Source organism: Homalodisca vitripennis, chromosome 4 (genome assembly GCF_021130785.1).
Source record: "Homalodisca vitripennis isolate AUS2020 chromosome 4, UT_GWSS_2.1, whole genome shotgun sequence".
NCBI lineage: Eukaryota > Metazoa > Arthropoda > Insecta > Hemiptera > Cicadellidae > Homalodisca > Homalodisca vitripennis.
The window spans coordinates 63719677-63735937 of NC_060210.1; the positions used below are offsets into that span (position 1 = coordinate 63719677).

The 16261-nt window shown below is 32.5% G+C and overlaps 1 protein-coding gene across 1 annotated transcript in view; it reads right to left on the bottom strand.

Annotated features, from left to right (window-relative positions):
- Positions 1 to 2491: 2491 nt before the first annotated feature.
- The window catches only part of LOC124359401 (torsin-like protein), a 36342-nt gene continuing 22572 nt past the window's right edge, over positions 2492 to 16261 (bottom strand). The window contains exon 6 of the mRNA XM_046812113.1: positions 2492 to 5224. Within this exon, the coding sequence (XP_046668069.1) occupies positions 5086 to 5224 (139 nt within the window). The 3' untranslated portion in view covers positions 2492 to 5085. The remainder of the gene's footprint in view (positions 5225 to 16261) is intronic.

Sequence of the window (16261 nt, forward strand, 5' to 3'; positions counted from 1 at the left end):
CAAAACATAATTGGCCTATTAACTACACATTTTTTCGGGATTGTAATACACTTCTATATTTTTGCAGTAAACTTTCTTTAAATCTTGATACATACGTGATACATAAAATTCTGATAAGATCTCTGGAAATGTTTAAATCTTGTAATTCACCTAGATAATAAGAACAATTCAATTTTACTCTATTATTTTTGACATACAAAAGTAGCCTATCGAGTCTTGAAGAATTTTGTTGTTGATTATTCTGACTATCTGCATGAAAACCTATAATAACGAACTTAGAATTGAATATGAGTGTATATATTCAATTCTAATATATATATATATATATATATATATATATGTAGTATAACATTTGTGATTGAACAAATAAGTTGTACCAGAAATACAGTTTTACACTGCCAATCTAGAAAAATAAACATAATATATTATTCCAAACAAATAATATTATTCCAATAAACTGAATCTTTATATTCCTCCAAAAATTCTGGACTCAAGTGTTGATAGTGGCAAATAACGCACATATAGTCTTTAGTTGATAATATGTTTTCCTTGATGAATTCTGAAGAAAGAGTTTGATATTTTGCAATGTTAAACCAATTTTACTTTTTAATGTACAATTGCATCATAGTTTTTTAAGATTTTTTAATTTTTTCCCCAATGTTTTTTTTAGTCTCTTTCCGTGCTGTATTATACAAACATTGAACGCACTAATGTCCCGCCATCTCTATTTATTAAGGAAAAATTTCGTATTTACAAAATTGGCTCTTTTTCTTTTTACATTCAGCACATTTTCCAGAATTCTTTTGACTCTATTAATATTTTCATAATATTTCATATAATTTGTTGCATTTTTTCTTTACACTTCACACAATATATGAGCACTATTTATATAATGGAATTTAAAATTGAGTCACCATAATTATTAAATCTGTTGTCGATATTTTCAAAAGTTTTATCTACAATTTCCTTAAATTTATTAAAATTTTCCTCTAATTTGTCACCATGAGAAGAAAATCTTGTTTACCATTACTTTCAAAGGTTTTATATACGTCATCCTGACATGTAATGAAATCTTAATATAATTTTGTAACGTTTTCATTAATTTCACCAGTCATCAACTGATCTTTTATTTCTACTTCTAACTTTTCATAGACTTCTGTTATAAAATATTTACGATGTATTTTTATTAACATCTTGTTTGAATTTATGGAAGTTATCCTTTAATTCATCTATTCCAGTCATTAATTTGCCAATACTTCTTTCATTAAATTGAATACGATCATCAAAATCACTTTTACATGTACTATTTCCATCAAAGTTTGTTATTCTTTCACTAATTTCGTCACAATTGTATATAGATCTTTTATTTCTAGCTCTCTAAATTTTTATGTAATTTGTTGTAAAATTTTTAACATGTTGTTATGATCCTTATAATTTTTGTTTAGTTCATCTAACGTTTTAATATGATCATCTAATTGCTCTTTTACAATAACACCAAACGGGTGAATTCCTTTACTAACACTGCTAATGTTTCTTCCTTTAAAGTCTAAGGCATTTTTACATTTGGACTATTTATATCAACAATATTGATTTTGTTGAATTATTTTAGAGGTTTAAAAATTTGTTTTTAGGTTTTACACCAAAAATTCTTTTTTTATTGGTTAGACTTACGAAATTGTTCACTACTTTAATTGCACCATTTATCTTAGCTTTTTTTGTATATCAGACATTAAATTATTAAAAACTTGTTTAGCTCCAGCATCAAAATCTTTTTCCAGCTTTACATTATTTCTTTCAAAATCACCTTTTAAATCTTCTATTTTTACCTCAAGTACATCTGATTGTAACAGATTTTAAATCACATCTTCTTATTCTTAAACCTTACCTTCAAATTCGTTTTTTAAATCTTCTATTTAACATCATCTGAATTACCCGGCAGATTTTGTAACAAACTTTCAAATAATTCAATCCTTAAAGTATCTATATTTTGTAAATTTCCTGTCTTGATTTGTGTGCCAAAAACATCAAAAATATTTTGGGAATCCATATTTACTGTGTAATAATTTGTTGACAACTTCTTTAAAAACTTAAGTCAATTTATTTAAAACAAAAACACATAAATGTCCACAAATTGGAGGATCTTTATAGTCTTGAATCTGAGAATCATTATAATACAAACCATTTTTACCAAGATATTTGACTAATTCTCCGGTGGTTTGCCCTCAATTCTTCAATATGAATCAAACTAATATGCATTCTTGTAATTTTTATAATAATAAATCCAATGCGTTCCACGTCAACCTAAAAGATCATTGAATTTTCACTGTCAAATATTTTGTATTAAGAATTATAAATCCAAATTATAACATGACATGAAGAGAGTGGTGGAGGAACCACTTTATTGTCACTTGGTATACAATGATATTTGAATATTACATACCTATATGGTGGATGTGGTGATCAAACAAATAGGTCAAATAAAACAAACTCATTACAACCAAATAAAAACAGACATTTATCAAAGCACATTTTTCGTACAATAGTATAAAAATAATGATCTTATTTCACTTTCCCCATTATATTATCTGGATTAAAACGAATGCTATAAACACATTAAATTCACAGTTTTCATGTAAAAAGTTATAAGTAAGTACTTGTAAATTTGGGGTATTGTATATTTCTTAAGTATAATGTCTAGAATATCATGTATAAGTACGAGGTATATTTTTCATTAATACAGTTTTTTAATATGAGCCAAACATTGCATGTGTGCTGAGTATTTGCATCTCTACGGTGTGCTGAGTTATTTTCTGGTGTCTATTGGCTGGACGCCAGAAAATAATTGTCCATGAAAACACTTGTTTGAGCATATTCAAATTCTGAAATGCCTTAAGACAATAAACATGGTGCAGATTGTGAAATACATCTTTCATTCATTTTCAGAATGTAAAACATCTTAAAGCAAATGACATTCATAGAATGTACAGCAAAGTGTTTTAGAAAAACACTACAAGTGAAAAAAATTGAAGAGCAAGGAAAATGGGTTTTAAAAGCTCATGATGAGGTTTGAATGGCCATCTGTAACTAAATGATGTAGGAAATGAGGATGCAGAAAGCTGATGAAAATATTAAATATTTCTGGTGGGAACCGTAGTACAGACTCTTTCCAAGAAGACACGATTATGATAGAACCAATCAGTGGTGACCTAATAAGTGTCGACCAATGAGGGACAAACTTAAAAAATGGGGAAGAATAAAAGAGGTGAAGAAAGTCCAGGGAAAAGTATTTAGATGATCAAGCACCTTGGTCCTATACGGTATGTAGTAGTTTGTCCGCGTAATAGAAAGACGAGTGTCTTGATCACAATAGTCAAGTATTTTGGTCATGAGTAGTGCGAGGTTGTTCCTCCCAACGATAAATAGACAATTATTTTGTTCCTAGCTAGACAGATAAGACATTAGTATATCACCAGTGTGTTCAGCCCGAAGGGGCTTTCATAGAACTGATTCAAGGAAGCGTGGAGTATCACAGGGAATTACAAGTACCTTATCATCAGATGATCAATTTATTGAAGAGACAGTTTTACTTCATAGGGCAGGCCGGACGAATTGAGTAGTTTGGTTCAGTCCTTATTAAGAACTAATTCTATTCACGTCTACAATACAAGTTTTGTAAACAATCTTGATATAAATTATTAATTTCCACCCAAATGATATCTTATACGTTTTAATAAGAGCTAGCCAGAAGTATTTATTCATTTCGAATAGATCATTTTTCACCTTAAATTATAAATGTAAGGGGTTTTGAGTATGTGCTAAAGTAATAATTTTTGAAAAGGACACCAAGTAGAAGCCACCCCGTTACTCTCTTGACAATGCCCCCATACAAATGCAGCTCTTCAAACTCGAGATCTTATCACATCATTTAACTGGGAAAACATTAGTGCCCAGAAACTACTTGTTATCATGTACATTAACTGCCACTTGCAATAGTACCAATATGACTTTTCCCAATGATGATGATATCAAAACAGTCACTCACCTAAAGGTTTACTAATTAGGCAGCTGAATTCTATGAGATACAAATTGAAATGCTGGTCGTGCAGTGTGATAATTTTCTTAATTATGTGAAAATTTCCTTATTAGTGGAAAATATATTGAAAGGCAGATCAATATTTAGGCTTCATATGAAATAAAAGTGGAAAATAGAAGTTATGGTTTTTAAAATTACATAAATTATGACAATTTTAATGATATTTATTTAAAAAGAAAAATACACCTCTGATTAATGTTTTACGTGATATTAGTAATATTAATTGGTAATAAAGCATAATAAGATAAACTAATGAATAGCAAGTTATCACAGGCATTGTTTTTTTTTTAAAGTTATACAAGGAATTGAAAAGTTTAGAGAACTAACACGTTCATGCTCTGTTACACCAAAATGACATGTGCCCATACAATGCTAAGACTAGAACTAACGTCTTCCCTTGTGCTGCTGATTGGTTCATTATTTAATGTTTTATATTTAAGTTATAACTACACAATAGATTCAGTTATATTTCTTAAGATTATACAATGAGTTAGATTTTGATCAACACATTTCTCAAATACTGTTCTTTTTACTTATTAATAAACAAACATATAAATTGCAGATTTTATTTTCATGTATTGAAAACACATTATGAACATTGAACAAACTTTGGTCTTTTATTTTGCAAAAAATAATTTTAAAAACATTAGGAAACGTAAATAAGAGTGTTGTTGGAACCCCTTTCTTAAGAGCAATATTTTATCTACAACGTTGATTCTTCTTTATTGAATAACCAACAACTACTCATATTTCACTCGTAAACAAAAGCAGACATGGGTTTTAAAAAGGAATTATATTATAGCTCTCTTATGTATGTACAAAAGCTAACTACGTATTGGATAACATTATTTTATAAATCATTAAACGCCTTACGAATGTAGGGTGGTATTTATCTTAAGTAGTAACAATGCAATGGGAACAATGATTTGGTAAGTCGATGATTTTCAAGTAACCTTAAATTTGCTAACAATTTCTCTTAGTTTTGTATATTACTACAGCTCAGTATGGTGTTGTTTTCTTCTCTCCCGCCTCCTTTCTCTTTCTATAATTGAGGCAACCCTTTCACTGACACCTTTACATCCACTGATTGAATATAAATCTTTCACAAATGTGAAACTGTCTAATATTTCTCTGAAACAAACAAACAAGCACAGACAGATTTTAATCTAATGGAATTCACTTAATATACTAAATATATGCTAAAAACAGTGGTAATTTTATCTTGAAGGTAGTCAAGACAAAAGACATAAGCAAAAAATTGAGACCAGCTAGTATATATATATAGTATTGAGTATAGCTAGTAGGGTTTTGGCTCTTTGCGCTCGAAAGACCAGCAGCACTGGCCACCTCACTGTTAGTTTTTCCGTAATTTGTCCTCACAACTCGTATAGCCAGTACAGATGGCCGCATTACTTTCATTGACAGCTCGGCAGCCATATTTGTTGTTTGCCTCCCCAGATCGGAATTATTTTTCAATATCCTCAGCATTATTTGCATAGTAACTTAAAATGTTAAAAGTAGAAGAGAGAGATCAAAAAAAGTAATCTCTCTAAGTAAAAAAAAGTACTAAAAGTAAGAGATCAAGGTATGTGATATTACAGTGAGTATGTGACTTGGGGGTACAGTCGTCTTTAACTTTAACAGAAGACTGGACTTTCAAAAGGAAAAAACTGACAAATTATTATTTTTCTCCTAATGGAACAACAAAGTTGAGATCAAAACAAAGTGTCCTAAAACATATTGAAACAAATAAACAGAAGCAAAAAAAATGACAATTCTGACCTAACAGTAGTTCAGCCTACAGCTCATATTCCAGAGGCAACCCTCTCAATCAGTTCAGGATCTAATTAGCTCTTTAACAAACACACAAAACTCAACACAAATAAATCTTCATTCAGTACACCAAACAACATAGTAGAAAGTAGGGAATCTTCCACAATCTTCCCTCAACAGTACAGAAAATGAAGAGATATTTTGTAGTACTAATTCTAGCAATGAAAGTTTTAATGAATTAGGCAAGAGCTTAATACAAGCTAGTGAGGACATGGCTCAGTTGAAATTTCAAAAGGAACAAGCAGAACTATCTCTTCAACTTTTGGAATCTGAAGCAGAAGATAGAAACAATAAATAGCCTACAAAATGAAGTCAAAACTCTAGCGGAAAAAAATAAGTTTTTATGAAGAGGAAAGTAAAATCCAGAGATGAACAAATAACAAACAAAAACAAAGAAATTTCTATTCTCAAAAATCAGCTATATGTTGAACATGTAGAAGTTAATGTTGAACATCCACCAAGTGACAGAGTCTGTAAGGCAATTCAGAGTTCAAATGAAAGTAAACCTAACAACATGCAAATAAAATTATTGGAAAATAAAGTAAATGAACTTAGAAAAGAAAATCTCAAGCTTATAGAAGCTATTCAGCCCTGTCCTTACCAGACGAAACTCTCACTAAGGAGATTAAAAGATTGAATGAACATGTTGAGCTCTTGGAACACACATTCACTGAAGAACTTCAATCCTACAGGGAAATAATTGGTATGCTACAAAAATGAGCTTGAGAGTACCAATTTGCAAAATGAAAAACTAAAAAATGACATCAAACAGTTTCAAGAAAATAATTTTAAATTCCCAAAAAAATTTTCTAAGGATCTAGATAGATCAAAGTTTTGCTCCGATCCAATCAGCCTGGCCAACCGTTTTGATTTACTGGAAACTACTGAAACGAGTATTCATGAAGAAATAACAGAGGCACTCTTACCAACAACTAACAATATTAGTAAAATAAGACAACCTGAAGAGAATAAAAGTAATAATACCAATAATAAAAAATCACAGGTGCCTCCAACTTCAAAACCCTAAAGTAACAACTGAAAATAAATCCAATATACTGATGTTTGCTGACAGCCACGGGAGAGAGATGTATAAAAACCTTGCTGAAATCTGGCCTAAAAGTAATGTAAATATTTTCTTGTATATACAAACCCAATGCAACTCTAAAGAGTGTCGTCACAGACTTAAAACTGTTGACTAAAGACTTCACGAAAGATGATTCAGTTATAATTATTGGGGGAACGAATGATGATATTGTGGATAAGGAAGACAAACTTATTAACATTTTCAAAGATATTATTCAACTTACAACACATACCACAGTTCGAATTGCTGCAATACCCTGCAGACATGATGTCCCCGGGTTGAATAACCGGATAGCCTACATAAACATGGAATTGGAAAAAATTCTTTCTCAACATCTAGATGCAGATTTTCTCCCTGTCAACATCTTACCTAGGCATATGTACACAAAAAAAGGGATTCACTTCAACCGTACAGGAAAAAAAGAATTGTCTAAAATGATCAAACACAGTATCTGCGGAGAGACCAAAAATCAATACAGACAACTTAAGAACACAAATTCATGAAGATAAACTAAATTTGTCTATGAACTCTGTAACAGGAATTCAGGTGCTGGAGGGGGACATGGGGGAGATTATTGAGAACCTGAAAAAGCAACGAGTCTTGTGCCTTTGCACATACAATCTCAGGGCGACTTCCATCAAGACAGAAGGATGACTGCAGGGGTGGCGGTTGTGTTTGCAAAGCAATTTGGAAAACCTGTTATGGAGGGATTGCCTCACCAAGCATCTGGCTTACCAGAGGGATGGTCCGCGGGCAGCGGGAGTCTACAGCCTGATAACCAAGGATAACTTCAATGACAAGCCTTCAAGGGATGATTACAACAAGGCGTTCCATGACCTTACTCATGACTTTAAGAGTAGAACTTTTTCTACGTTAATATGCTCGCCCTTGGGGTTGTGTCCGAGACCATGTCAAGATAGAGCACTTTGCCAAGAACATCAATGAGTTTCATCAGACCACAGGGGCAAAGGTGGTGGTGGTCACCAAGGAAACAGTCTACTGCTCGTAGAGTATTACATCATGGACTTTCCCACGCAGTATTTTGTCAGGAAGCTGAAGGAGGAGATTAAGAAGGCAGGATCTGCAGATACGCCGGTGACCAAAGACCTCGGCACCTCCCAAAGTGTTCCTGTCTCCACCCAGTCTAGTTTTAACTTGAATTCATTTCATTTACATTGTTCAGACTCTTCCCGCCATTAACAGTCCCCACCAAGTCACTGCAAGCTCCCTTGACACCTGGCAAGAACCCTTCATCTTGTTTAAACTCCCTAGTACCACAGCAAACACCCCCCCCTGTTAATAAGTCCTAACCTTTCTATATCCAAAAAAAACTTCTTGTTGTTCAAGTAATCCAGTATATAAAAGCCTTTCAATATTACATCACAATGTTCAACACCTTCCATCTCGTCTGGATCTTCTTGACATTTTTCTCACTGAATCAAAACCGGACATAATTGCACTAAGCGAGCATAAGATGATAAAAGAAGAAATAGACTTGCTAAAAAATTTCAAATTATGTAACAGCTTCTTATTTTTCAAGAAAAACCTAGGACGGGGTGGAGGTGTCATAATTTTGACTCATACAAATGTTAAACTTTAAAGCTGTAGAAAATCCCTTATTTTCAATCAATATTAGTAGAAAAAGAATTTGAATGTTGGCTTGACAGAAATCATAAATAGTGGGTTTTCTTTCGTATTAGGATGTATTTAACAGATCCCCAAATGGTTCAAACTTAAACATCTTTTTTGAAAATTTAGAAATTTTTACTAGACATTTTATGTAAAAAATTTGAAAAAAATTGTTCATTGCTGGAGATTTTAATGTGGATGTTTTAGTAAAAAACCACACTTATACTAGATTTGTAAATGTTTTATCTGGTTATGGTATGAGGTATATGGTAAATTTCCCTACTCGAGTAACAGAACATTCAAAAACAAGCAATTTGATAAACTTCATCCACCAATATAGAACCCAATAGTTTAAATGTAATTGGGGCAATCACTCATATTACTGATCATGATGGCCAAATAATGGAATTGTTAGATTTAGAATCAAAAAATATTTACTCTAGTTAGAAAACAAGTAAGAAAATTTGATAAAAGTAACATAGGACATATTTCACAAACAATTAAGCTTAGAACATTGGTTAGATGGTCTCTCAATCTACCATTTCCCCTTAAATATGATAGTTTTTACAATATATTTTTAAGTATTACTTTGATGTTAATTTTCCAAAATTGTATATTACAGAAAAGTTGGATAGTAGAAATAAATGGATTAATGAGGAGTTAAAAACTAAAGCAAACTGAAATAACTTATTTGGAGTCTCAATTTAGAATATGTAAGATAACGAATTAAAATTATTAATCAAAAGTAAAAAGCAAGATCTACGAAATAATGTAATTAGTAATAAACAGTTATACTTTGAGGAAAAAATTATGAATTCAAAAAATAAGATTAAAACTACATGGAACTTAGTAAATTTAGAAACTGGAAAACTGTCAAAAAACCTACACAAACACTTAAATTATTTCATCTGGGTCACTACATAAACTGATCCATCTGTTATATGTGAAACATTTAATGAATTCTTTGTGAATGCAGTTAAAGATCTAGTAGTCCCAAACATTGAGCACTCGGCAAAAGCTACTTTATTAAATGTTAGTCAAGTCAACACAAAATTTCAATTCAAAATGGTAACAGAAAATGAAATTGCAAAAATAATAACATCTTTCGATAATAAGTACTCTTCAGGATACGATGACATTCCTATTACAATTATAAAGGCAGCTTTGCCTTTTATTTGTATTCCGTTAACTCATGTAATCAATCATTCCCTAATCTCAGGTATATTTCCAGATAAATTTAAAATAGCCCGAGTTATACCTATATTTAAAAAGGGTAATTTAGAGGATGTGAAATGTTATAGACCAGTATCGGTACTTCCAGTATTCTCAAAAATTTTAGAAAAAGTAGTATATAGTCAATTTTCTAATTATCTCGAAAACTAATGAGCTATTAGATAAACAACAACATGGCTTTAGGTCCAGTAAGTCTACTACAAACGGCAGGAGTTGAGTTTATTGAATCAATTAATTGAAATCTGTTGATAGAGGGCAAAAAAATAATTGCATTTTTCTGGATTTGTCAAGGGCCTTCGATAGTGTTGAACACAGTAAGTTACTGAATGTACTTTATACTCTTGGAGTGAAAAGTACAGAATTGACATGGTTTAAATCATACCTGTCAGAAAGAAAACAATTTTGTTGAAATTAATCATTATAAAGAAAAATGTAAAAGTTAGATATAGGAAAAAATATGCTTCTCGTCTTTTAACTGTTCAATATGGTGTCCCCCAGGGATCGATATTGGGCCCATTACTGTTCCTATGCTATTTGAAAGGTCTACCTGGAATAGTATGGGGCAATGATAATAAAGTTTGCCTTTATGCAGATGACACAAACATAATTGTAACTGCGGAAAGTGAAGAGCAAATAGAAATTTCCTCTCACATTGGCTTGTCGTTGGTGGAAAGACTTTTTGGACAGTAAAAAATCTCCTTTTGAATTCTAGTAAATCTAATTTTTATTTCCTTCTCAACAAAGCAAGCTAAGAATAAATTACGGCCCACAATATTTGTCGAAAATAAGATACTGGACCAAGTACAAGAAACTAAATTTCTAGGGATTAGTTATAGATGAAAACTTAACGTGGGATGAGCATGTAAATCTTTGTTATGCGCAAAACATCAAGTGGCCTTTATGCTCTAAGAAGAATGGCACTATCATGTAACATAGAAACATTAAAATCTATTTACTACGCCTTAATCCACTCCCACATTTCTTATGGTATTTGTATATATGGCACAACAACAAAACGAAATATGGACAGAATCTTAATCCAACAAAAACGGGCCTTAAAGATTATGCTCCATTTGAAACAATCCGACTCTGTTAAACATATATTTTCAGAATTGAAGATTTTTAACAGTGTATAGCTTATATATTTTTGAGACAATAAAATTCATACTTTTAAATAATAAAACTACAAATAGGGAAAAATGTACATACATATAATACTAGATCACATCGACAAGTTGAACAACATAGATTGTGTTTTTTTCGAAAAGAAAACTTCTTTTAAAGGAAACAAATTTTTTGACTGTTTACCGCAAAATATTAAACAAGAGAAAAATCCGAACAAATTTCTTAAATCATTAAAAAAATTTTTTAATAAAATCTGCATTTTACTCAACTGAAGAGCTACTTACTCTAAGAAAACCATGGAAATACATTGTGCTTTTCCCCTTTTCGTTTTATTCAAAAGAAAAATTGTTAATGACTACTCTAATAGAACAGGTAATGAAAGTTGAAAGAAGGTGAAAACACTTAATTTTAATATTTTTATTTGTTAGGCTCAATGTTTGTATGATTGTTTGTAAAAACCTGTATTTAGAACTAATGTTGTTCTGGGCCCGAAGAAGGGGAAAACCCCTAAACTAATCTGCACGAACCTAGTTAAGAATGTGTAATTTTGTGTATAAGAGGTTCTTGTTTCTGTTTTATCTCATTTGTTTTTATTGTTCACAGACATTGTAAATGTTTTAAATTAAAACCAATTACTTTGTTGACACTATTTCTTGTACGATATGTACATTTTTTATGAAATAAAGATGTTTGATTGATTGATTGATAGAAATGAAAAACAATTTAAAATTTATTTGTAATGAATCTTTCTATACAAAGATATATATATATATATATATAGGGGAGAGCCGGGCATAATGGACAGCGCGGGTATAATGGCCAGGCGTGTTTTTGTGTGTGTACAGAGCTGTCCACCATGCGGAAACTGTTCATGAAGGTGCCTGGTAGCCCCACCAGTTGTGTTGAGTCGTCATAAGAACACGCCGCTACGACAACAAGAGTTATTGTAATCTTTGTGTTTTCCACACCTTCTGATCCAAGGTAAGACATCAACTTATGTAATAATTACAAAATTACGTATTATATTTTATTTTTCGGTCCTATATATTTTAAAAGAGTCATTAGTTAGCTATTAATGTCTGTATTAAGAAGTGGTTTATCATTGTTTGTTAGTAACCTAGAAGAGTGTTTTGTTAATGGCGTCTGGGCGGGCACAACGGCCAGTAGGTGGCTATTACGCCCGCAGCTTTGGCCGTTATGCCCGTCTGCAATTTTCCTCTTTAACTTCCTTATTCCTGTTACTTGAAAAAAGTTTTAAATGATATAATTATTCTAAATGATTACAGAAAAATTGTTCAGATTTCCATAGTAAAGCCAATAAAACAGTTTTATTACAATTTAGATGTTATAAAACCAATATTTTTGAACTAGAAATATTCAATCATCTACTCTTACTGGAGACTAGATTTTTCGGTATGACTGTTCAGGATCTTCGAAGTGCAGCATATGAACTTGCTGAGAAGAACAAACTTTGTCACATTTTTAACAAAGAGTCCAGGATGGCTGGAAAAGGTTGGATCGCCGGTTTCCGCAAATGCCATCCACAGTTAACTCTAAGGGAACCTGAGCAAACTTCTGCAGCTAGAGCAAGTGGGTTTAATAAGATTTCTGTTAAGAAATTTTTTGATATATTAGTTGAGGAAAGGTCCAAACATAATTACACAGCCCATCGAATTTTCAATGTGGATGAGACAGGACTAACTACAGTCCAGTCCAAAAGCTCTAAAGTTTTAGCATTAAGAGGCAGGCGGCAGGTTGGATCTTTGACCTCAGCTGAGAGAGGGGTTTTGTGTTCTTTGGTAATGTGCATGTCAGCTGGGGGCTCCTACATTCCCCCCTACATCATATTTCCCCGCCTACGGATGAAGGCTGAACTGACGGATGGAGCTCCACCTGGAACTGCATTCACCTGCCATCCATCTGGGTGGATGCAGACAGAACTTTTTGTGCAGTGGTATAATCATTTTCTGGTACATGCCAAACCTACAAAAGATGACCCAGTGTTATTAATACTTGATGGGCATTCCACTCATATAAAAAACATTGAGTTCATTCAACTGGCCAGAGCTAATCATACGTCTGTAGTGTGTCTACCACCTCATTGCACACACAAGTTGCAGCCCCTAGACGTGTCATTTATGGGGCCCCTGAACACTTTTTATGTTCAGGCAATCGAGAGATTCTTAAGAAACAACCCTGGACGTACAGTAACTCAATACCAAGTGAGTCGTCTTTTTGGGGAAGCGTACATGAAGGCTGCTGTTCCACTTAATGCTGTAAATGGATTTAGGAAATGTGGCATTGAGCCCCTCAACGAACACATTTTCACAGAAGACGAATTTGCTGCAGCAGAAGTAACGGACCTACCACTTCCAGACGGACCAACGGACTTGCCAACAACAGGAGGTCTAAATTCTACAGATCCACTACCCTCTACTAGCAACGCAGTTCCTTCTCTGCAAGCTGTATCACCAAGCAGTTACACCACCAATCTTGATGAAAAGTATGATCCACAACCTGGGACATCATTTGCTATAAGCCCTAAAGATATTATCCCTCTTCCTTGTGTATCTGATGAGAGTCGTAGGAGAACTGGACGTAAAAGAGGCTGTGCAGCTTTGCTGTCAGGAAGCCCTTACAAAGATAATTTGATAGCCGAGAAAGCTGCGAAAGATGAAAAAGATAAAGAAAAACTTCTGAAACAAAAAAAGGGCGAAGAAAGAAAAACAGACCTAAAGAGGACATCTAAAAAACCCAAGATCAATACCACCAAAAGAAGTCTTTTTCAAGATTCAGATGATGATGTCGAATGTTTTTATTGTATGGAACAATTCTCAGCTTCATCCTCTAATGAGCGTTGGATAAAGTGCCAAGGGTGCAATATGTGGGCGCACGAACTGTGTGCTGGCGTAGATCAGAAGGACCTTAGGTTTTTATGTGAAAATTGTAATTAAACTTAATACAAAATAACTTTTTATTTGTACGATTCTAAAAAATTAATGTTTTTGGAACAAAGTATGAAATATGTATATTTTCTATTCAAAGTTTTTCAATACACATTTTTAACTGGCTTTCAATCAATATAATTAGGTTACAAATCTTTATAATAAATGTTTTATTATCAAACAGCTGTTTTTACAATGTATTTACCACATTTTAGATATATGGCCATTATGCCCTACCCCCTGCGGGCGTAATGGCCACATGGTTACTTTTTGGAAAATTGATTACTAAGGGACATCCATTTGCCTAAACGCAACTAAACATTTAATACAAGTCTTATGATAGTTGATCTATATATGATATGATTTTTTAATTTCCAGCTCGACTAAAAAGTAGTTTAAAAAATCAAAATGTCTTAGCCTGGCCATTATGCCCGCCTCTCCCCTATATATATAAAAATCTTGAGTCACGATGTATGTTGCCAATAAACTCCAAAACGACTGAACCAATTTCAATCAAATTTCACATGTATCCGTAATTTAGTCTAACTTAGAAGATAGGATAGTTATTATCTGAATTATTCGCTTATGTCGTGAATATAAACGAATAAAATGAAGAAAAGTTTTCAAAGCGCCTGCACATTATAACCTGCAATTACGAGATAGATACGTATATTAAACAGTGAAACACTATTTGAAGGCGCTAAGTTATGATGTATAATTGTCTAAACTAAATTTTTGGTTGAACTTAAAGGTTGAGTGGTAGACCACTTTGTAATAAAATACATTATGCATGTACAATACATTTTTGACATATTTTCTTGATCGTGACATCAAGGTAAAATCTACATCGGGGTTGGAAATATAATTTACTTCAACCAGAAATGCTCATACGCGGGCAAAACTTACGAAAAGCGTGCGAAGCCGCGGGAAACAGTCAAGGTAAAATCTACATCGGGGTTGGAAATATAATTTACTTCAACCAGAAATGCTCATACGCGGGCAAAACTTACGAAAAGCGTGCGAAGCCGCGGGAAACAGCTAGTATATATATATATATATATTTGGAAAATTTAGCTCTTATATGTATATTGTTAAGATATGTAAATAAAATTTTATAAAGAAGGCATTTACAGTTATGTTATACTCAAACATGAACTATTTTACATTTTTCTCAGTCCTTACAATTTTTACAGAATAAAACTTTATAAGTACACACCTATGTATAGTCAAGAATAGTTAGCACACATCTTCTAATAAAATGTTCTATGTTTCTATCACTTCAGTGTATAGGCCCAGTACGCATCATTGGTTTTATTTGCATAGTCAATGTTTAGAAAAAAATTATAGGCCAATTTAAAATTTACTGCTTTACCTAAAGATTACTTTAAAATAAAGCTGCTCGATAGGTTTGTGCACTCACCATTTATTATGAAAAAAAGAATATTCTGAAGAAAAAAAACTGCTGTTTAGTAGCCAGTGGTGCTGGCCTTACGAGCTGTGGATGTATTACATCTTGGCTAGTACAGTTGGACATACAAGCTGAGATAACGTAACAGCAAAAATTAATCTGCGCTTCCGACATAATGGCGGCGGTCAGTAGAGCTTGCCATTCGAGCTCCAAGGACAAATTATAAATACTGCCTTCGAGTGCATAAGGTTAAGTTTGATAAGAAAACCATGTGAACCATGATTGTTGGTTAAGAGTTGGTTACAAGATAAATAAAACTTAACAGTTAAAGGTTCTTTATTATTGATAACTACGGGGTAATGTATGTTCAGAATGATTATTTAATCACCCTGTGTTATGTATTATATATTTTGTTGCATTGAGATGTATACATGAGCAGTAATTGGACTTTGGTGAAAGACCAAAGAAGGGGTAGCTTTCAGATGATCACTGGCTTTGGAAGCCTGCATTTGTTGTAGAACTTACCAATCATCTCATTTTTTAAACTTGAAACTTAAAAGGAAAAATTAATTTCAAACTATTAGTTCCAATATAAAGTTTTTGAAAATTAGTTGAGAAAGACAATTTTGAACCATCTTGAAAATCCAGAGCATTTCCTGTTGCATTTGCACTTTGATTCCACTGTGAAATTAAGGGAAAAATTTCAAACTTGTTTTGCTGATTACAATTAAGTATTGACAGCAGAAAAGGATAAAGCTACTTCAAAATCCATAAGAGTTGAAATAGACAATGCACTTTTACATCTTGAACTTGAACTGATTGAACTTGCTGAAATGAGATCTTTAAACAATACTACAAGAAACGTTACAACAATACATATTTTTTTCCATTTTACAAATAAGTTTTCAAAT